Source organism: Clupea harengus, chromosome 15 (genome assembly GCF_900700415.2).
Source record: "Clupea harengus chromosome 15, Ch_v2.0.2, whole genome shotgun sequence".
Lineage (NCBI taxonomy): Eukaryota > Metazoa > Chordata > Actinopteri > Clupeiformes > Clupeidae > Clupea > Clupea harengus.
This window is the reverse complement of record NC_045166.1, coordinates 18,959,075-18,981,340: the sequence shown is the minus strand read 5'-3', so window position 1 is coordinate 18,981,340 and position 22,266 is coordinate 18,959,075. Positions and strand designations below refer to the sequence as shown.

At 46.1% G+C, this 22,266-nt stretch overlaps 1 protein-coding gene across 1 annotated transcript; it reads right to left on the bottom strand.

Annotated features, from left to right (window-relative positions):
* Positions 1–13,270: 13,270 nt before the first annotated feature.
* LOC105908967 (trace amine-associated receptor 13c-like) lies at positions 13,271–14,442 on the bottom strand. The gene has a single exon (XM_031581826.2). It carries the CDS (start codon positions 14,320–14,322, stop codon positions 13,345–13,347), a length of 978 nt encoding a protein of 325 aa, XP_031437686.1. The 5' UTR covers positions 14,323–14,442; the 3' UTR covers positions 13,271–13,344.
* Positions 14,443–22,266: the final 7,824 nt, after the last annotated feature.

Sequence of the window (22,266 nt, the reverse complement as noted above, 5' to 3'; positions counted from 1 at the left end):
AATCCGTCCATGTAGGGAAGTATAGAAGAAAGTGTCCACTCAGGATCTTGGCCTGTGACATTACAGCAAAAATTCAGTTAATTCACAAAGCTAAAATTAAATGGTCTAATTAAATGTGCTATGCCCATGAAGAGTAAAATCACCCCATACAGATTGTTGCGTTGAAACCTGATCGTGAGGAGTGTGTGATGTCCATGAGATGCAAACTCTCTGAGGTAGAAGGCTCTGAAGTGGCTGATTATGTCCTATACTGAGTGTAAATATAGATTTCCTGATGACTTAAGGTAATAGATGACATGATGTAATCTTGATTGCCGTGTCTCAAAAGAAGTTCAAAAATATTCCTAAATTGGGCTGTTGTGCTCAACGACTCTCTGTCAGAAAAAGGCCCCTTCTTGACTGCTTCTGAAGCAGCTACATTACCTAAACTAATAACAATTAATTCACAACACTAAAATGATTGTTATTGATTAATAATTAATATGAATATTATTAATGATTATTATTATTGCACAGGTGTGCCTTTGCCAGGTCACAATAAAGTATTTGTCCAAGTACATCCTTCCTCTTTCTCTTCCTCTCATGTCACCTCCACTTACATATTTTATTCAGTTGAAATTGCAAATAACATATTTTGCTCTGAATCTGAATATGCATTTTTAGTGACGTTTGATACGAGTGTCTTAACATAATGCAAGTCACAAAACCCAACCGCAATAAATAATATCGCATACAAAATCTGAATTAAGTAAGAACTTTTTCTACCCAACACTATGCTAAGACTGCATGGTTAACTGCTGGCATGACATACAAGAGGCTATACTGTTGGCCATGCGGGCTGTTTGAGAGAACAGCTGCATATTATAGCAATCCGTGGGTTACCACAGAGTTTGCAAATTTATCTGATTTGGCTAGAGCAGTTGAGAGGCACGAGAAATCAGAGTCCCTCATTACATCTAGTCCTAAATGTCACTGACATTGTGGGATCTCCTGGCGACAGGCCCAAATGACGTTGTTGTGACTGGGAGGGCTTTAGACAAGGGTTAGGCCAAAGTGCTGATGGGAGTGAGATGCCCCCTGATGATTCGTATCGCCACCTCTACTTTTAAATTATTGACAGTGTCTCGGTCCACCTAACACACAGATTTTCCGACATGAAAAATCTGAGCTTTTTCCGTGTCCATGACTTCCACAACTTGGGTTTCCTGACAATGAACTGGGTAAAATGTTTCAGACGTATCCGTTCTTTGATCTGCAGAGGTTGCGAAACAAACTGCTTCTGCATATTCTGCTTAGTATTCAAGCCTTTTAGTGTGCCTGGACACTTTTTGTGTGCCTGCATATCTTCAAAATATTTGTTGGTGTTTATGTTTTTGAGGTGCCGCATGCCTCTGTTTATGTTTACAACTTGACCCAGTAGGCCTGAACTGGCTCTGCTCAGCCAAGGACTGGCATGGCAAGTAGACAAGGTGGGCTATCCATGGTGCAGTGTACCACAATGCTACCAGAATTCCACACTATCATATGAAGTCGGTTGTGACCTTGATGTTTTGTATCACAGGAATTTCATTTAAACTATTAAAACAAGTGTGTTTGTATGGAGATAGGCTACATCTACAATATTACAGATAGGGAAAAATTGTGTTACATCATCTTTAGATATAGTCCTTAGTTAGATTGTCAGTTTTGGTGCTCATATCTCTCTGGTCTTCATTAGCGGAGTCGTTTGTTTCACGTCTTTCACAGCTTTAATTGCTTTGGACTTAAATGTGCATCACCTGTGGATACAAACGTGTCCAGAGCCTTTGTTTGTGAGTGTGTGTGAGTGAGTGAGATGACAAATCTCCTTTGGGTTCTCCTAAATGAGCACTATTAAGGGTGTCAGAAAAACAGTCTATGATCCCAGTGGACGTGCTCAGGGCTCCCTCTGTTGTGTGTTGTTTGGAGCGAGTAGAGCAAACAGGCCTAAGACAGATGTGGTATGTGAGGCCTATGAAGAAGGCGACCAAGGTTATATTAATATTTTTATCCCTGAGCCCATTATGTTTTTATGATGTTTCAATGACATGTTTTATACCTGGCTGACTGAAAAGAAAGCCCCTTAAAGCAAACCGACTCATGCAGATTACTCATATATGCTTATTAAAAGTTTAAAGCGACCAGGCGACAGCATTTTTAATAAAGAACTTATAATTCACTTATATGAAGCAAATACATCTCAAAATGACAGGGTTCTATGTGGCCTTGAAGGTTGAGGCAGACAGGTGTCCAGAAAGAGAAGAAGAAGAGGAAGAGCAAAGAAGCCATATGCTGTATACAGCACATCCTAATTTGTTGAGGGTAATTCCTGCATTATTCCTGATGCAGTTCAATAAAACGCCTAACAAATGATCACAATATTCATCGCCACTAGCCTAACTGTTGCAGTCTAAGGGCCCTAATTTCATTGAGCACCGTGAACAGGCTTCACCCACTAGTAACTGCACAGTGAGAACAGTCAAGGATACCTATATTTGCTCATTTTATTGACATAGGACATGGCTGAGTCAAGCAATCAATCATTACTCAAGGGTTGAGTAATTAGTGGATGTGAGAATCAAGTCATTCTTTATCAGCCAATCACAATGATTCGACCATACCTTATTAACATTCATACGGAGCTCAGTAATTGTTCTGTAATGGAGCAAAGAACCAATGTCAGGTCTCAAAACAGAGATGTTTACACTAGAGGAGACGGAGGTACTTTGTGTGCGGTCCATGCCTGAAAAAAAATAAAAATTGGGACCACAAGCAGGCCTTCTCTTTTCATAGAGGTAAAGACAGCCTGGGACCAAATCACTGAATGTGTCAATGCGAGTGGCTTTGGTATTCTGATAACTGCTGCATGGTGTAAAAGGCAATTCAATTAAATGTTAGAGGGGCAAAAGCTTGCTTCTAATGAGAGAGCAGGGTAGCAGGAGGGGGTCCCAGCAGCCAGCCACTGACTCCAAATGAGGATCTGGCATTGGCAGCGCTACCAGCGGACAGCTTAGCAGGCTTCAGTGACATACAAGTTGGTATTCTAGGCAATGCTGTGAGTGATCTCCACTGTCTAAAATATATATAAAAAATAATAATAATTGCAATGCACACACTAGTCCAAATCAATCACTTTAATTCAGAATAAATGAATAGACATATCAATTAAATTACGTTCTCTGTATTCAACAAATGAAGCGGCATCATCCAGCGCGACAGGGTCTCAGACTGGCGTTTAAGTGGAGAGCCATTGCCTCCTAACAGCCACCCTTCCATAGGCCCTGGAAGGCTGCAGGAACACCTGCATTCGAGTCACGAGTCATCTGTAGGGCCAGGATAGTTAGCAAACACATGTGTAACCTTACAATTTGAGTCACAGATCACTTGAACATTGATGGAATGAAACCCTTTCCGATACAGCTCTGTCTTCATGCAAGATGGTCGGTTTTGTTGTCTAAATGAAAAAGAACCGAATTTGACAGGTTTAGACACATGCTGACATTGTTATTTCAGTAGGGTCAGGTGTATGGCCTCAGTGTGATCAGTCAGAAACTATATCAGTGATGGGTCTGCTTTTTGTTTGTTCCTTGTTTTCACCCTACAGACTGTTAAATGTACATTCATCTCTCCTCTGAAATGTGACAAAATCTACTACAGTTGCACCATTAACAACACATCACTGAGTCACTTTGCAGATTTCAAATGTATATATTTGTCTCTCCAAATGTAACCCCTTCAAATAAAAAAATTATTGTCATCTTTAAGGAGGCTCAAGTGCTAATAGCAATATGTTTTGAAAAGCATGACCCAAGCACTTGAAAAAATGGCCTGCAATGTGTATTACAAGGTGTGCTTTGAGGCTGAAGGTGTTGTTTGATATGCGGAGGAAGGAACAAGACAGTTCGTGATGGTCATCACAAAAAAAAACTTTATCATCATATTCCAATGGTGTAAATCGACTCGGTCATTTAACTTAGCTGTTAAAACAAGCAGATGAAAATCGACCATCTGTGCAGTTAATTAGCTTTTCACACATCACGCCTGTAATTGGGAATGAGTTGTACCGGTACTTTGGAGATCCCCAAGGGATCCTGGCAATTAAAGGTGTTGGCAAACAAACACTCATGTTCTACATGTTGTTAACACGTCAACTGAGTTTGCCAACAATATCACTTTCCTTAAGGATTTTGATGACTGGCTTTTGTTTTGCTGTTTTTTTTCCTCCAATGTTTTCTGCTGCAAAGGTCAAATGGGTTCAACACTGGCTTGATTTTTTTTAGTATTGATAGTGTTATTGTTTCATAAGAGCCACCAATACAAACAAGAGTTTTCTCATTTGGAATGTTTTAATTGATGTATATGTAGGTTTACGGTATAAAAGCAAAATACCTAAATCTTCTATAGTTTCTTTTGGCCTCTACGAGGGGCTTGTAGAACATATGGTAATCCTAACTGGAAATACTCTGAACATTACTTCACCAAACCAACTCGCTTTTGATGTCCCCCTACAATTAATATTCCTGGATTTATCACATTCTATCATGATCTTATGTCATGTTACAAGGCGTTACATGTTGACACATGAACACATTGCCACACTTGGCCAGGCCCCACCATTAATCAGGGAACTCTTCTCTTGGTTCAGTGTCGCATGAAGGCCCTGTCAGCAGTACCTAAAATGACTCTATTATGCTGAATTACTTTTCTGCTGCAGGCTACAGGCTGTGTGTTAGTCCTTCACAAACCATGTGCAGACAACTAACTAAAATGCCTTACATATCAACTCAATGCACTGGATGTTCCAAAATAAACTGTTGGCCTGTGTGTTGCATGTGACCTTATTATGGCAAATTAGTGGCATATTACATACAGCATGCTTTGTGTGATGAACAATAGTGAAATGCCCTTGCTTAAAAGTACTTACTTTTAAGTCCACTTGCTTTTTCTTATTCTGGTCTGGACCTCCATTTAGGTCACACTATGCTGATCTGGGCCCTGTTGCATTTTTTCCACATCAAAGCATGTTGTTGTTGCAGTAGCTTGTTCCAGGGCCAATGCAGTATACCAGAGCCAGCAGTCAATCCCATTTACACTGCATATCACTGCTGTTCATACCAAGACATAATGTGCTATAATATGCTATGTCTACATCCAGACTTATGAGTGATTCACTAGTTTTGTATTTGTGTCACAACAGAAAGTCTTGATTTTGAAGTAGAGATTTTGGCCAGCATTTTAAGATATTTTTGTTGACTTAATTTGTTTCCGTATGCTTTTAAAACTCGCCTGGTATATTTATCTTGCTCATTTATCATATCACCACGTATGTTTCTGTGCTCAGACTCTCCTTAGATCTTTATATGTATCATTTTTTTTAAACCCTTCCACTTCTTCATTTTTTACATTGCTAGTCATACCTCAGTGTTATTGTTAGTTTCTAAATCATGCCTTCTTTTTTTTTTTTTTTTTTACAAAACTACACACTGTACCTTTAATCAGCTAACCCCCATGAAGACCTCATTAAAGTCTAAGCATGCCTTTAATTAAATCATAACTATTAGATTTTATGAGCAATGGTGTTGTGTCGTGGTGGAAATACGTTTTGTTGGCTTTGGAAAACCATGCACAGAATGCCGGTGCATCTCTTTGTTACCGTAATTTCCGGACTATTGAGCGCACCTGAATATAAGCCTCACGCACTGAATTTTTTAAAAATAATTATTTTTAACCATAAATAAGCCGCACATGTCTATAAGCCGCAGGTGCCTACCGCAACATTGAAACAAATTAACTTTACACAGGCTAAAATGAATATCAAAACTAATACAATAGTTAGTTTTGCCAGTTAGATAAGTGCACTGTTGCTTTAAGAGCGCACAGTCGCAAGAGTCAATCAGAAGCTAGAACGTTAGATTGAAGACAGACGCTAGTTTGAAACCAGTGAGCTAAAGAACTTGAAGACTGGATTTGTATTGTTGTAAACTTTTATTTTATTTTCTAAAGTGTTTTGAGTTGTGTTCTGTCTACGCTGGTAGACTGTGGTTATTTTGACATTAGTTAAGTTATTGAGAGATACTGAGAAATCGCGTGGAGCTAAGCATCCATGCGGCTGCATCCATGCTAGCATCCTAGCTCCACAAAGCCACCGTAAACACAAAGCCACCGTATACAGTCACAGGTATCATAATCCATAAATTAGCCGCATCGTTGTTTAAGCCGCGAGGTTCAAAGCGTGGGAAAAAAGTAGCGGCTTATAGTCCGGAAAATACGGTAGTATTGTCATATTTGGAAAGTATTTTCATACAGCACTATTATGTGTTGTGAGACAACAGTAGTTAGTATGTTTTTACAACATTGGCATAAGCAAGAGATGTGCTTACAGTGCACAGTGGGAGGTAAAAGAAAAGTTAAAGCAGCAATAAGAAGTTTTGGTCTAAAACTAGCTGGCTAAGACTACCTACAAGGCAGGAAAAAGCCTTGCAAACCCCCACATCACAGTTGGCTTTGATAAAAGCTGGCTAGCATGCTAACTGGAGCTTCTTGGCAACATAGTTGGCAATGTCCTGCTGTGAAATCTTTTCCTGCATATTTGCCGGGGGGTTGATCCTGGACCACAGAACTACATTGTACATGGCCTGGTGGCTACTGGAAACAACCTTTGTGCTTTTTTGCACTTCACATGACCATATACCATCAAAAAGGCATTTGAAATCAAATTACCAAAACTAGTTGCATATAAAAAAAAGTGGCAAATTGCTGCACACTGTGACTAACAAAACAGAAACATGTGTCAAGTATTGTTGCTTATCGCAGTTCACTGCGATATAACAGAATGGTACATGACGTCAGTCATGGACCCAAATCGAAGCATTTATCCATTCACGCCTGAAAGGCTGCGATTCGTCCGCGCTGTCTCCTGAGCCGGCCCCCTCAGGAGTTTATGAATTCACCAGCGCAACACGAATATATCCTCTCTGAAAACTTCGCAAGACAAAGCCCCAGCTCCGAGTAATATCCTCTACGCTACCAGGTCAAAGAGTTTTGTGTGCTTTTGCTCTCTACGGGTTGGTGAGTTATTCGGGTTATTTTACCCTCACTAGCTCAGGGCGCTGCAAAATTCGTTGACTCAACTAAATTTTGGAAGTAGTAGCCACTATCCTAGCGGACTAGCTGGCTAAGTTTCTGAATAGCCTGCTAGCTTTGCTAACCAACGTGTTCGTTGCTAATAGTGTGCTTGTGTATTAATACTTTCTTCTACTTTCAGAACAAAGATGTCAAGGCAGTACCCCGACTGTGGGCATGTGCGAGTCAAAGGTGACCGCCACCGTCGGTGCGTGGCCTGCCTCGGCAGGACCCACGCGGAGGCGGCGCTCTCAGGCGTCGACCCTGCCTGTGGCATCTGTGCTAGCCTGACTTTAGCCAAGGCTACAAAGCGCCTTGCACTATGGGAGCGCGTGGACGCTGAGAGAGCTGCACCGGCTCCATCCGGGGTTATTACCCCCGAAGGACCGAGTGCGCCCGCAGCCTTGGGCAACGTGAGTGCAAGCGGCCGCTTTACTGCCACAGCTTCACCCGTTAGCCTCTCCCCGTCGCCGCCACCTGCCAGCCCAAGGGCCGCGGGCCGCGAGGCGGCGGAGCTACCACCAGCCGATGTCCTGCCCGAGCTGGAGCTGGACTTCGGACTGGATGACGACAGTCTGCTGGACTACTCCGACGAGTACAGCTCAGACGGGGAAGCCATGCAGATGAGTCAAGATGTTCGGCCGCGGGGAGCCTCCCCCCGGCCACATCACGGACTCTGGGGAGTTTTACGCTGGCCCTGCCACACCAGCTCCTAGTGCCCTCGCTTCTTTGCGGAGGTCCATGAGGAGCTGCAGGCGACGTGGGCGACCCCCTACTCGGGCCGTGCCCCAGTGCCGGGGTTCGCTCCATACATGCACCTCGACAGGGCTAGTGAGAGTGGCTACCTCTCCTTCCCTCAGGTCGAGGATGCAGTGGCGGGCTACCTCTCGCCCGCCTCCCCCACGATGCGCCTCGGCCAGAAGCCCCTCCTGCCCACGCGAGTGGCCAGGCACCAGGCGGCTCTGGCTGAGAAAGCCTACTTGGCTGCAGGGCAGGCTGCCTGCACAACCAATACGGCGGCGCTGCTACAGCGCTATCAGGCCAAGCTCCTGACAGAGCTAGCCTCATCGCTAGGGATGGGTATCGTTTGGTTTTTATCCGATACCGGTACATAACCGATACTTTTAAAACGATACCGGTGCCTAAACGGTGCCGGAACCGATACTTTTATAAAAAAAATAAAAAAAATGACGATTGACGACATTAAAGAAAGGCTTTTTTTATTGCCAAGGCAATAGTACAAAGTACAAAACACTTGGCTTCAAACTACAGCTTCAAAAATTTTTACTTCAAACTATGAATATTATATCAACTGTAAACAACAGTTTATAGTATACTTAAATAAATATAAATAAATACAAAAAACAGCTTCAAACTTCTTGCCTTTGGAGTCAAAAATGTATTATTTTGTTTGCATTTATTTCATGAAATTTCACCATTTTATGATTTGTTTATACCTATCTTTTCTATCTTGTTTATAGTTAATCTTGTTACTTGAACACACTGAGTACGAGAAAATGTGTACTGCCCCTTTAAGAGAGTACCGTAGGCTAAGTGTAGCTGTCATCATACTTTTCAGTCTTCGGTTGCTGATCTGCCGTTGACTCTTGCATTCTCTCCCCTCTTTTCACGCAATTGTTTTGTTGCATTTGCTGCACGTCGCGATGTTTGAATATTTTTGTGCGAAATACAGCCACACTTTTGACCGTTTACCTTTCTGTATTTTCTCTGTTAAAAGGTTGATGGCTAGTTCTGTTTGTGCTTGCTCTGTGAAATGCTGCATGCTCTTCACTGTCATAAGACTGTTGCTATGAAAACACCAATGAGCGTGAGCGACACAGGACAAAGTTTACATTGGGAGCTGGGGCAGTTTTACATGTGCCCCGCGGAATCTGCCTAGCAACCGTTTTCAATTGGCTCAGGCACCGAAATGAAGCATCGAATTCTGCGTTGCATTTCGGTCCGGGTAGGTACCGGTTGTATTGGAACCGGTTCCATATTGGTACCGGTTCTCGGTACCCAACCCTACTCATCGCTGGGGGAGGATCACCCGTCGGTGGTGGAGCTCCGTCGGGCGACGGACCTCTCCCTCCGGCTCACCAGGTGCACTTCTCAGGCCCTGGGGAGGGTGATGGGTACGGCGGTGGCTACCCAGAGGTCCCTGTGGCTGTCACTGGCCAAGCTTTCTGACAGGGAGAAGACACCGCTCCTCGACGCCCCGGTCTGTGTCCAGGGTGTCTTCGGCAAGGCAGTCGACACAATGGCTGCCAAGTTCGAGGAGCAGCAGAAGAGCAGGGAGGTACTCCAGGCTTGGATGCCTCGCTCTAGCGGGTCGGGCGAGCAGTCCTCATCGGGACACACTACGCCCACCCAGGGCCAAAAACGAAGCGGGTTCCGTTCGCCAGCCCCTCCGGCAAAGGTGCCCACCAGGCGAGGCTGGCAGAGACACCCCTTCCGCCCCCCAGCTCAGCCTGCAGCCCAGCAGCAGCCAGCTGCGCGCCCAGTGCGCAGCCCACGCCCCGCGGCAGCATGCCGCTCGCTGCGGGCGGGGCAAGGGCAAGCCTCCGGCCACCTGATGCTGACAGCTACCCAGTGACCACTAAGGGGGGAGCGGTGGAGCCCACGCCGCCTCCACAGAGATCCGCCCGTTGCTCACATGCAAAAATCATGTCAAGCACGGTAAGCAGGTTTTCACAAGCACCACACTCATACGTCCCAACTAGAGGATGGATACCTGACCCGAGCCCGTCGGAACCCGTCGGGACCCGACGGGTCGGTCCGGGTTCGGACAAATATTTAGAAATTATAATCGGGCTCGGGTCGGGCTCGGACACATCAGCGCGATAATGTATTGAACATTCCATATTTAAAATATCTTAATAAATAGTGAAGTCAACGTGTCTGCTTCACAGAAGTTGCAGAAGTTCGTTTTTGAGAATAAAATAAATCACATTTAGTATAACAGACGCGATTACAGGTGGCAAAATGGCATCACGAGGAAGTTAAAGAGAAACGGTCATCTGGAGAGTTTAAAACGATACTAAACGAAGGGAAATCTACTGTATGGAGATATTTCTGCTTAGTAGTCGATGCGGATTCTAATTAGGCTGTTGGATATGTCCAATGTAAGAAGTGTGACGTTTTAATGAAATATGATTGATGCGACCCTCTTTCTCCACAACAACATGGATTAAACCTCGATGGTTGGACTAGTTGTATAACAAACGTTGGCGTGATCTTCAATGGTAAGACTTGTCTGTTGTGCCTCCTTTGGTGTAGCATATAACGTGAGTTTTATTAAGACATAGCGTGTGTAATGTGTAGGCTATTTCATTCTGTATGTTAACCTTTCCTCCTGTCTGTCTCTGACCGTAGTTGGAGATTGCAGGGGAGACTTAGTATTACATGTTTTTAACTTCGCGGTTAATTCCCTTTCCTTTCCGTCTGCTGCTGGTTAGTAAATAAATGCCCACTGTATTCTTTCTGAGGATTTATTCTTCACACACTTCTACAGCATATACGTTTTTAGCTCCTATCGCTACATCCAAACTATTCTTAAGCGTCACCGTTCTCTCTCTCTAGCTCTACCACACCCACCCTGTACGTGCTGCTCTTAAAGGAGCCGCACCATTTTACAACACGTTCTTGCAATGTGAATCATTTAATTTCAATATGCTTATTGGCCTTCTTGTGCACGCTTGTGCGTTTAACAGCGCTTGTTTGTGTGAGCGAGCATTTATCTGTTGATGCCCGAGTTTAATAAAGCCGGGCTATTCATAAAAAACGTAGGTAAATGTGGCATTAGTATGAAAAGTTGAGAAATTGATTCCGTCGGGCTCGGTTCGGATTCGGAAAAAAATATTTGAATGGCTGTCGGACTCGGACCGGGCTCGGTTACTACTCTGTCGGACGCGGGTCGGGCTCGGACAGAAAAAGTCGGCCCGATCCATGCTCTAGTCCCAACACCTGCCCCAGTAGGCGCAGTGCCCCGACATGCTTGTGCGACTCCCCCCGCGATGCACACAGTGCAATCGCACCCCCCATTTTTTTTCAAAACCATGAGGGGGCAACCCCAGATCTTTGTCTCTTTAAAGACCGCGCTGCTACTGGCGTTAACATCAGCAAAGCGCGTTGGTAACATGCAAGCCCTGTCCGTCAGCCCATCGTGCCTTCAGTTCTCGATCGCTGGTGACAGAGTGGTTATGCGACCTAATGCTGCTTACACACCTAAAGTGGTGGCAACCCCATTCCGCAATCAGGTGATTGAATTAGCAGTTTTCTCGCCTCCTCCTTTTGCGTCAGCAGAGGAGGAACGTTTGAATAAGCTCTGTCCAGTGCGCGCTCTCCGCTGTTATGTAGAGCGCACTGGGGCTTTCAGACAATCAGATCAGCTATTTGTGTGCTTTGGTGCACGTGCAAAAGGCAGACCTCTATCAAAACCGAGCCTCTCCCGTTGGATAGTGGAGGCTATCGTGTTGTCTTATGAGAGCTTGTCTTTAGATCCCCCGGAAAAGTTGCATGCGCACTCTACGCGGGGGGTCTCGTCTTCCTGGGCCTTACTAAAGGGAGTCTCAGTGGAAGATATTTGCAAAGCTGCAAGCTGGAGTTCTCGCCACACTTTCATTAGATTCTATATGTTAGATGTGGCTGAACCTAGTTTTCTACATAAGGTTCTACAGGCGGGCGATCTCTGAATCCCCTGGCCTGAGAACGATATAATGATGAGTGTGTTCATTAGTGTTATGTTGCACATGAAACATCCCAGGGTGGTTTCCTACGGGCGTGGGATCACTGATCCCTGCCGCCTATGTTAAAGGTTGCCCTGTAAAATGTTCACCACCAGCTGCCGTATGAACCTCTAGGAGGGCAAAGGCAATGAATAAAGTTGGTGTGTGTGATTGGCTGCCACTGTACTATCACGCGGGAATGTATAGGGTCCCATTCTGTTATATCGCAGTGAACTGCGATAAGGAACGTCTCGGTTACTTACGTAACCTCGGTTCCTTAAGCAGGAACCAGATATAACAAGTTTAGCGTGTACAGTGTTGCCTTGGTTTGATACTTCTTGCTCAGTTTTCTTTCCAAGGATATATTCGTGTTGCGCTGGTGAATTTATAAACTTCTGAGGGGGCTCAGGAGACAGCGCGTATGAATCGCAGCCTTTCAGGCGTGAATGGATAAATGCTTCGATTTGGGTCCATGACTGACGTCATGTACCATTCTGTTATATCTGGTTCCTGCTTAAGGAACCGAGGTTACGTAGGTAACCGAGACGATTTTTCATACATAATAGATACTTCAGTTTAATGCTGAATGTGGCATACCCTGGCATGACGAAACAAATTAAATTGAGTGCATTTTTCATTCAGTTAACATATCTAAGAGTAGCTGTGGTTACTTAAAGGAAATCCATATTAAACCAGCTTTAAATATTACACAGAGTACAAAGCAGAGTCTGTAAATTCAGAATGAAATTCAGAATGTTGGGATTTTTTAACCTGGTTCTATTTTTAGATCTTTTTGGACAAAAACGATCAAAATTGGTCCAGTAACAAGTTAGAATACTCAAAACAGCTTTGCAATGGAATCCTAGAAAGCAAGCATGCACATCAAAGTAAACCACTTGTTTTACCCAGTGACAGGCTTGTTAATGTATCATAAGGGCCAGACAACATGAATAGGTTTCCTACAGTGACACACTTGCATTTACCTCAATAACTGAAGAAGAAGAAACTGTAGAAAATTGGTGTTTGTACATTCAGTGTTTTGGCTTTTGCTTCTTCTAGTCTCTGACATAGCACCCCATTCAGTCTCTGTAGTAGACTGGCCTACCCTGTGGTGCTGCGATGGGAACTCAAAGGAGAGCACCTCTCTTTGATAATCAACTACAGGCACTGAATGGGGTCCTACCTAAGAGACCAGAGTAAAAAAGTGGACTTAAAAAGATATAAAAATAGACCCCTGGTTGAACAATCCTGCAGTTTCCCTTTAACCCACATTTGGGAAAAAATAGGGATATCATTTGAAGTTGTGGTTGAGGGTAGTAGACGCATAATAATTACAAATTCAATTTAAAAGGTAAATGTGTAATGGAACATGAATAGTGTTTCTGAAAATGAAGTATTAATGATGACATATAGAAATATATTTGAATACCTAGTTTTTTTAATGAACATGTGATGAATTTATTTATATTCACACCTATCAATTTTTTGAAAGTACATTTATTAGAGAGGAGCCAGGATTGAAAATGTTTAGCATGAGAATGAGTTTTGCACATCTTTGGAACCAGGGGTAGAAGAGTGCATAAATGATTGGATTAAAAGTAGAGTTCAGGTGTACTATGGTCAGAGTTGCATCAAGGACCTGATCAAATAATGTATATGGAATAATAGGAATCAACTCAATACACAAGAAGTAGGGTAACAAACATGTGACAAACACAACAACTAGAATTCCAAGTGTGGTGGCTGCTTTCCTTTCTGAAGCTTTAGGAACGCATTCGCCATGATTTCTGGTGATGTTGATGTTTTTTGCATGTTTTCTAGCAATAGCAAATATTTTTGTGTACAAAATAATCATCACAGAACACGGTATGACGAAAGTAACAAAAAGGTCTGTGACTGCCCAAGTCTCATTCACCACTACAGGGCACTCCCCAAAACACACCACATCACCATTTCCAGTTACATTTAAATAAATAAAAAACAGATTATAGCACAATGAAACGAACCAATTCAAGCAGATAAGAACAGAGGTGACTTTGAGGGTGATATTGTTTGAGTACTGAAATGGGTTGCTCAGAGCATAAAACCGATCCAGGGAAATTAACGTCACATTGTAAATAGAAACAAAGGTGAAGTGGGTTGAGCACAGCAGTGAAAAATAGCAAAGTGTAGTGCTCATGTGCCAGCATAAGGTTTTTGTTATAAACTGCAATGGCATGACAGTGACACCAACCATCATGTCAGCTGTAGCAAGAGAAAGAATTAAGAAGTTTGTCGGTGTGTGGAGCTGCTTGAAGTGCGAGATGGAGATGATCACAAGCAAGTTTCCACACACAGTCAGAATGATCACTGCTGTCACACATGCATTGAGAAGTACAGTCACTGTTGTCTTATGAGCATATTCACATGTGTAATTTAAGCAAAGGTTCAGTTCAGTCACAACAGTGAGATCCATTGACCTAGTAAAAAGTAAAAAAACTTCCACTGAGAGTAAAATCACTCCATAAAAGTCCTGGTAGAGATTGCTGTGTTGAAAGTTAATTGGGACAAGGCATGGGGAGCGAGCAACTCCTGAGGAAGGCTAGCTGAGGGGGGTGACTTGGAGACGTCCCTGTTCACTGCCCCGCCACAAGGAGATGTTCCGGGATAAGGGGCGAAACATCTGTGGTCCCCGGCTGATGACCCCGCAGCTAGCCCAAAGGGCACCGGTGGAGGTGCGGCAGGCCTAGAGACTAGCAGGTTTTACCACCTACCTGTTCACACTAATTAGAAATATAGGAGGTCCTAGGTTCTTGCCACTAGCAGGCAATGAAGTTGGTCATCATGTTTATATCCTAGACTGAGGTTAAATTTAGGAAGCTTAATGACGTCTATTGTATGGGGATTAGATGAAAACATGTTTACTGAAAATGAGCTGCTGTCACAGGTTGTGCGTGGCACACTCTGGAGACAAAATTCTCTTGAGTGGGCTTATCATGAATGAGAATTCTGCGGTGAAGTAAATAGTTTAAATATGTATTTGTCTTCTCTATGTTAATGTGTAGGCCTATTGGAGGTGAGATCCGTGATTCTGAACACATACTCACATACAGTATTTTTTTTATCGAGCCATAAACAATCCCAGCCGATCAACATGGTACTTAAGGAGCACAGACGGAAGGGGTGTAATTTGATTGGCTGTTGAGCACAAATATTAACAACCTTTCGCGAAACTGAATCACAGACTGCATCTTCAACAGGCTTTCTGTTAGAAACAAATGTATTACAAAATGTTGATATCTTCAATGATATTAAAAGCTAATTTTTCACGCTGCATTAATCCTTGACAACTTTTGTCCTTAACTAAAATGACTAAAACTAAAATTATTACAATTCTTTTATTTGGATTTTTTTAATTTTAAATGGGAAAAACAAGGGAAAATGTGAATCCATCAGTATATGTATGAGAGAACGAGAAAGAGAAAGGAGAGAGCAACTTCTTTAAAATTAAAAAGTCAAATTCAAAGAGTCAAAGAAAAGGCCAGTTAGGCGAAGTATATCGGGATTACACTTTTCAGCAACATAAATACGCACCACTTCCAACACACCATCCACATCCATAGATTGGTCTTCCTTGATTTGACACACGGTTATGTCTATGAAGGCAGATGTCACCAGGTGATTCCGCATAACAAGCGGAACCACACTATGGTGCCGTCATCCATGCACTTACCATAACCATGCACAGGTGTACAGCGGGAGTTTGGGGGCGTTGTGATTGATGGGCAATACGCTTTTAAACCTGTGACTTTCAGTCTTAGAACAGACTTGGCGAGGACGAGACGTGGACCAGTGGAGAGCTCCGGAACGCTGACACAAGCCGCACTGCTAACGGGGCGAGTGAAGGAACCATACTGGAATCCCCCGGGGTGAGGAACTACACGACAACAACGATCGGACCACGGACTGGATTACTTTGGGAGATTGTCGGCCATAATTTACGACATTGGGCGAGCCCACTCAGGCTTTAGTGAGCTAAGTAGAACCCCCCTCCTCTTCTACGTTATTGTGCCAAGCTAACGTAAGCTAGCCGCTGCTGTCAGGACTTCCACGTCTCCCTCCCCATTGCTCCATTGTATTCTCGTCTTAACATCAACGTGAGTTAATGCCCCTAGCCCTATCTTCTACACTGTGACTGTAGCCCGACGTTGGGTGTACCTAGCTCTAGCCTGTCTGTGCCTAAGCTAATGCCCGTAGCCCTACCTTCCACACTGTGAACGTAGCCCTACGCTAGAGGTGTTTTGTTGTAGCCTGCCCTCCCGTGTGCTGCCCCCTTGACTACCGTGTTCCGAAGTTGGGACCGATGCCCGTCAGCCAGTACCCTGGACCAACGGCCTGCATATTTGTGTGGATTTATGCAAGTGTGATTTCACCTGAGCCTTTGTGTGTCGTAGCGTGCCGTGGTGTGTTTGTGTGTGTGTTTGGTGTTCTTCTCCCAACAGTGTGCCCCACGTTTGCAGTGAGCCCCCCCCCCCCCTTGTCTACAGGCCCTGTTCACGGGATGGTGTCAGATGCAGCAGCCAGCCGAAGCGCTGGGAATCCCATGGCAACACCTCTCTTCGGTCACCCGCTGTGAGGACTTGTCGGGCAGCATCGCAGTACCCATAGAGTGGGGGAGTGTGATGCACCATTCCGTGACTTGGGCAGTCCAGCTCCGAGATGCCTGGGGCCGAGGACTACACCCTCAGTGGGCACCTAGATTTGGGGGCCTGGGTTCCGAGACACCAATAGGGGAGTGGGTTTCCCAGACCAAATACCTTGCCAGCCTGAAAGGACTGGGTGAGCGACAACAAGTGAGGCCAAGAGGGAAGTATTGGCAGTCGCTGGCGGTGAACGCGACACGGCCGAGAAGATTTTCGATGTCCTTGTGAAGCTATATGGGGATAACAGACCAACAGCGGCCTTGAGAGCGCAATTCTTTAACTGCAGATAAGGGCCTAAACAGTCACTACGCTCTTTCTCGTTGCAGGTCAGAGAACTCTTTTCCCGACTGCAAAGCCGAACTGACGCTGGCATAGGTGGGGGTGGAAACCTGGTACGTGATCAGTTCCTTTTCGGCCTGCGAGATGGCCCAGTCCGTCAAGCTCTGAAACTACAGCTGCGGCAAAATCCAAAGTCCGGAATGAGGCTCTAGCTCTATAGATGGACCGGCTAGAAGCTGTGGACCAAACCACCGTCTTCCTGGCGGTGAGTTCCATGGGCCCCAAACCCAGGCACGACAGCCGACTGGAAACGAGAGCTATGGGAATAAATAAAGGACGTGAAGGATCAGATGAGTGAGTTGACTCTGCTTGCAGAGTTTCATGTCCATCTATCCGCAAGTTTGCAGCCACCACGAGAAAGGTCTTTCTCGGATGGAGAACAGAGAGAAAAGCCCCCACCAGGCTTCATCCAACCCTAGGGTTCCAGTGGGACGCCCAAGGCCGGCCAATCTGTAACCACTGTGGAGTCGCGGGACACATCAGCCGCCATTGCGCCCCTCGCCATGGTTAAAGACCACTGCTTGGGGGCTCATAGGGCCTTGCTAGGGATGAATGTGCTTGCTTGGTGCTGGGAAGATCTATTTCAGGGTGGCAGCCCGACGAGGACCCGCCCCACAGCAATCCCAGAGGACCAGGAGTGGGAGCCAGTCATCGCAGACTGCTGTCGGATCCAGACCGCCTTGGCCCACCAGGAATGAACCGACACCGACCGGGAAGCCTGTCGTTATGCCATCACCAAACCCCGGCTGCAGTGAGTCGCTCATTTGGGCCAAGCTAACGGCCCGAGCATAGGGACTAGAGGACTGGGTTGTCGTGGAGCCACATGGTGGGTCCCCAAACATCCAAGTGGCCCGTTCCCTTGTGACAGTGCACCTGGGCCGCGTTCCTGTGCGGGTGAGAACGTGCAACCACACCCTGTGACGATCCATCGACACCAGGGGCTTGCCCAGGTAACCACTGTAGGTATCCACCAGGTGAGAGAGGGGAGAGACATCCATTGCACTCTGGTGAGTCCAGGTGTAGTCGAGGTTGGGGTGGTCAAAGTCAGACTGGAGGTTGACGTAAAAGCTGTTGAAGTGCCTGTACAGTTGTCGTGTGAATCCTTGCAGGGCGACAGTCTAGATGCAGGTCAACAACAACAGCTGCGGCAGTTACTAACTAAGTGGCAACACGTCTTCTCCGCCCATGAGGAGGTTAATGGGTGCACTAATGTGGTAAAACATCAGATTCCCACCGGCGACGCCGCCCCTGTCCGTGAGCGATACCTGCCAGTACCCCCCACCCTCTACCAGGAGATCCGCACCCTACTAGAAAGGTATGCTGGAGGGGGGCATTATTCGAGAGAGCAGTAGTCCTTGGGCAGCCCCCATCGTATTAGTACGAAAAAAGAATGGGGCATGGAGGTTCTGTGTAGAGTATAGGAAACTAAACAGTGTGACTAGGAAGGATGCTTTTCCCCTCCCCAGGATCGAGGACTCACTTACGAGTCTGACCCAGGCCGCTTGGTACTCCACCTTGGACCTTGCCAGCGGCTACTGGCAAATCCAGGTGTAGGAGAGCGACTGCGAGAAGACCGCTTTCACAACCCCCTTTGGGCTGTTCGAGTGGGACAGGATGCCTTTCAGTTTGTGTAATGCCCCGGCTACATTCCAGAGGCGAATGCAGCGGTGCCTAAGGGGACAGCTGGCGGAGTCTACACTTGTATACCTTGACGATGTGATTACCTTTGCTGCAGATTTTACCACCCATCTGAACCATTTGGAGGAGATATTTCGGGCCATGGAGCGGTATGGCTTAGAGCTGCTTCCTGAGAAATGCGAGCTCTTCTTGAAGGAAGTCAAGTTTCTTGGACATTGTGTCAGCAGCAAAGGCGTGTTCCCTGACCCTGAGAAGGTCTCCGCTGTGCAGGAAGCACAGCCTCCAACCACAGTAAGGCAAGTGCGCTCTTTTTTGGGGTTTGCGGGCTACTACAGGTGTTTCATCAAGGGCTTTTCAAACATTGCTAAACTGCCCAATGAGCTATTAGTAGGCACTGGACCTCCCAGGGGTCGGCAGTCACCTCCAATAGTGTGGAGCCCCGAGTGCACCGCTGCATTCCAAAGACTTAAACAAGAGCTCCTTCAGGCACCCATCCTGGCTTATGCGGACTTCACAAAGCCCTTCAACGTGTATACCAATGCAAGCAACTGTGGATTAGGGGCAGTACTGGCACACACTAATGCAGATGTACTTTCCAGGCTTCCATCTACAGGCGAAGGTCATTCCAGTGATACTACACCATCACCACCACCGGCACCCAGAGCAACAGAAGACCCCGTTCCCACCATCTGGGGCTGGAACCCGAGCCATTGGCAGGAGCGCCAAGGAGGAGACCAGGATCTGGTAGCAGTCTGCCAAAACCTGGGAGAGGGGAGCGCTGCCGGCAGCACCAGAGAGGAAGGCCCAAACCCAGATGGTGAGGCAACTGCTAGGCAGTGGGAGCGCTTCAGCTAGAAAGATGGGGTATTATGCCGTGCTGTGCAAGACCCTCGGGCCAACGCAGTAGTCACTCAGATTGTGGTGCCGCAGACCCAGGTCCAGTCCCTTTTGGAAGCTTACCACGTACAGATGGGTCACCAGGGCCAAGAACAGACTCTGTCCCTACTGCAACGCCATTTTTATTGGCCACAGATGGAGGCCTCAGTGTCCACGTTTATCCAGTGCAGCCCCCGCTGCACACTTCGCGAAACTAGACTGGACGGCAGGGCCCCTCTGGTCCCGCTCGTGCTGAAGGCCCCCCTTCACATCCTGGCTATGGATTTCCTGACCCTGGGCAGACCAATAGACCATTAGATAAATACTTTATTAATCCCGTGGGGATCTTGGTCATAACAGACTTATTCAAGAAGTATGACTTGGCGTCCCCACAGCCGACCAGACTGCTCTGACCACTGCACGGGCTCTCTGGAACAATATGCTCCAGTATTTTGTTTGCCCCAAGGTTTTCCACTCTGACTAAGGGCCAAATTTCGAGTCTGCAGTGATCACAGAACTGTGCCAGTTATATGGGTGCAAGAAGACCCACACCACGCCTTACCAGCCCCAGGGAAATGGGGGGTGAAAGATTCAATCAGTCCCTGTTGAGCCTTTTGGGCACTCTGGAAGCAGAACAGCAGCAAAGGTGGGTGGAATATCTCCCTTCAGTGATCCAGGCATACAATAACAGTGTCCATAGTTCTACAGGCTATGCTCCCACCTACCTGATGTTTGGACGTCATGTGCGCCTTCCCATCGACCTAGTCGTGGGCACAGCGGGGTCAGAAGGGGACCAGAGCACATCAGAGTGGGTAGGTCAACATCACACAAGGCTGGACTATGCGTATAACCGAGTCTCTGACCACCTAGGGGCAACAGCAGCACGGAACAAGCGCCAGTACGACCGGACCGCGGGTACGGAAAGAGGCGCCATCTCCTCCAAGACCATTGATGGCGTGGGCCTGGGCCCAAAGAGCCCAAAGAACCGCAGGTCCTGCAGAAGAGAGGCAAGGCCCCAAACCTAGCCGACCCCATCGGGCTAACCAGGGAATACCTCCGGAGAGGTTTGGTAACTGGGCCTCCTAGACACTGTCCTCGGGACAAGCACATTTATACTGGCTGCTGTCAGGACTTCCACGTCTGCCTCCATTGTATTCTCGCCTTGACATCAACGTGAGTTAATGCCCCTTGACCTATCTTCTATACTGTGACTGTAGCCCGACATTGGGTGTACCTAGCTGTAGCCTGTCTGTGCCTAAGCTACTGCCCATAGCCTTATCTTCTACACTGTGACTGTAGCCTGACATTGGGTGTACCTAGCTGAGCCCCCCCCTTGTCTACAGGCCCTGTTCACGCGGGGGTGTCAGACACAGCAGCCAACCGAAGCGCCCGGAACCCCACGGAAACAAAGAGTCTTCTCCTACTCAGCCTGTTTTGTCACACATAAACTCTGTCTGCCTTTCCCACTCCTCCATCATCCTCAGCTCTCTGAAGCACTCCTCGTCACTTTCCAATCAGGGTGATACAGCTTAGGGTCCCCTACCTCATTGGTTCCCAAATGGTGTGCCGTGAGGCAAGGCCAGGTGTGCCGTGGGATTTTGTGACAGCCATACAAATTTTGCAATAACATATCAGAATTGATGGCTTAGCGCCAGTAAGATTTGTAACAAAATATCAGCCGCAACACACAGACGCGCAAAGAATGTTACCTTAGAATGTCCTGTCAAACAACAGCGGCTTGCGGTTAGCTAGTTTTGCTCAAACGTCATTAAGAACTTGGCCTTCTTTAAAAGAGCGAGGAATCTGAACCAGAGGCAGCAAGACCGTTTGTTGGATTGTGTTAAAGTGTCTGATAAGGCTATGAAGGCAAGTTATATGCTAGCGGAGTTTATTGCAAAGCAGAAAAAAACACACACAATAGCGGAGACGCTCATCCTCCCCGCTTTAAAAAAATGTGCAGGTGTCATGCTGGGTCCAGAAGCCGCAAATGCCTTATCAAAAGTGCCTTCGTCAGATAATACGGTTAAAAGAAGGATCGATGACATCTCAGATGACATAGAACAATAGTTGACGGAGAAACTTCAGGTCAGCGGCACATTTTCTCTACAGGTAGACGAGTCAACTGACAAAAGTGGGGCTGCCAAGTAAAACACTGCCATTGTTGGCCTCACGAGGGCTAGTTCCCTGTATAATGTATTATTCAAATGGTACTACAGAGTTATGTATTAATGTATATTTTCTGTTTGTGCTTTACCACATACACCCACCTACACCTCAATGCATTCATTGTTTTTTACAAGTATTTAATACAAAGAGTTATGATTCAACTGGATATCCAAGTCTCCCTTTTCTTCTTCATTCTAATCGGATGACCCTCCGCATTTACACATAGCCGGGTATTTACAGAAACTAATATTTCTGCCCCTCCGTTTTCATAAATAACGTCGTACACACAAGATCGTTTTCAAAAAAGTTTCTGTTTACATGAACCCGCATAAATACACCCTTCTATGGAGGGATGCAGTAACTCCGAAAGAGACAGTAGCCTAGTGATGAGCGCGAAATTCGGAAGTTCTGCCATTCGTCCGGGAGGACGACTTCTTTCTCGAAGTTTTCCCACCAGACAGCAGTTCGCCCTGATCGGATCCAAAACCGTCGGCGGCGACGTTGGCAGGCAATGTCAGGCCTACGTCTTGGGAGTGAAAGCAGTAGAAAGACTGCTGACCTCCGTGCAGTTCTTCGCCTCTGCTCCTCCATATAGAAAAGCAGTTGTGTTTGTAAATACAAACAGGCGTTTGCATTAACGTATAAATGAGCACTACCATAACAGCATCCATGATCAGTAAACAAACTAACTGTAAACA

Excerpts from the sequence above, each read along its gene's own strand:
- LOC105908967 (XM_031581826.2), bottom strand. The coding sequence starts at position 14,322 with ATGGATCTCACTGTTGTGACTGAACTGAACCTTTGCTTAAATTACACA.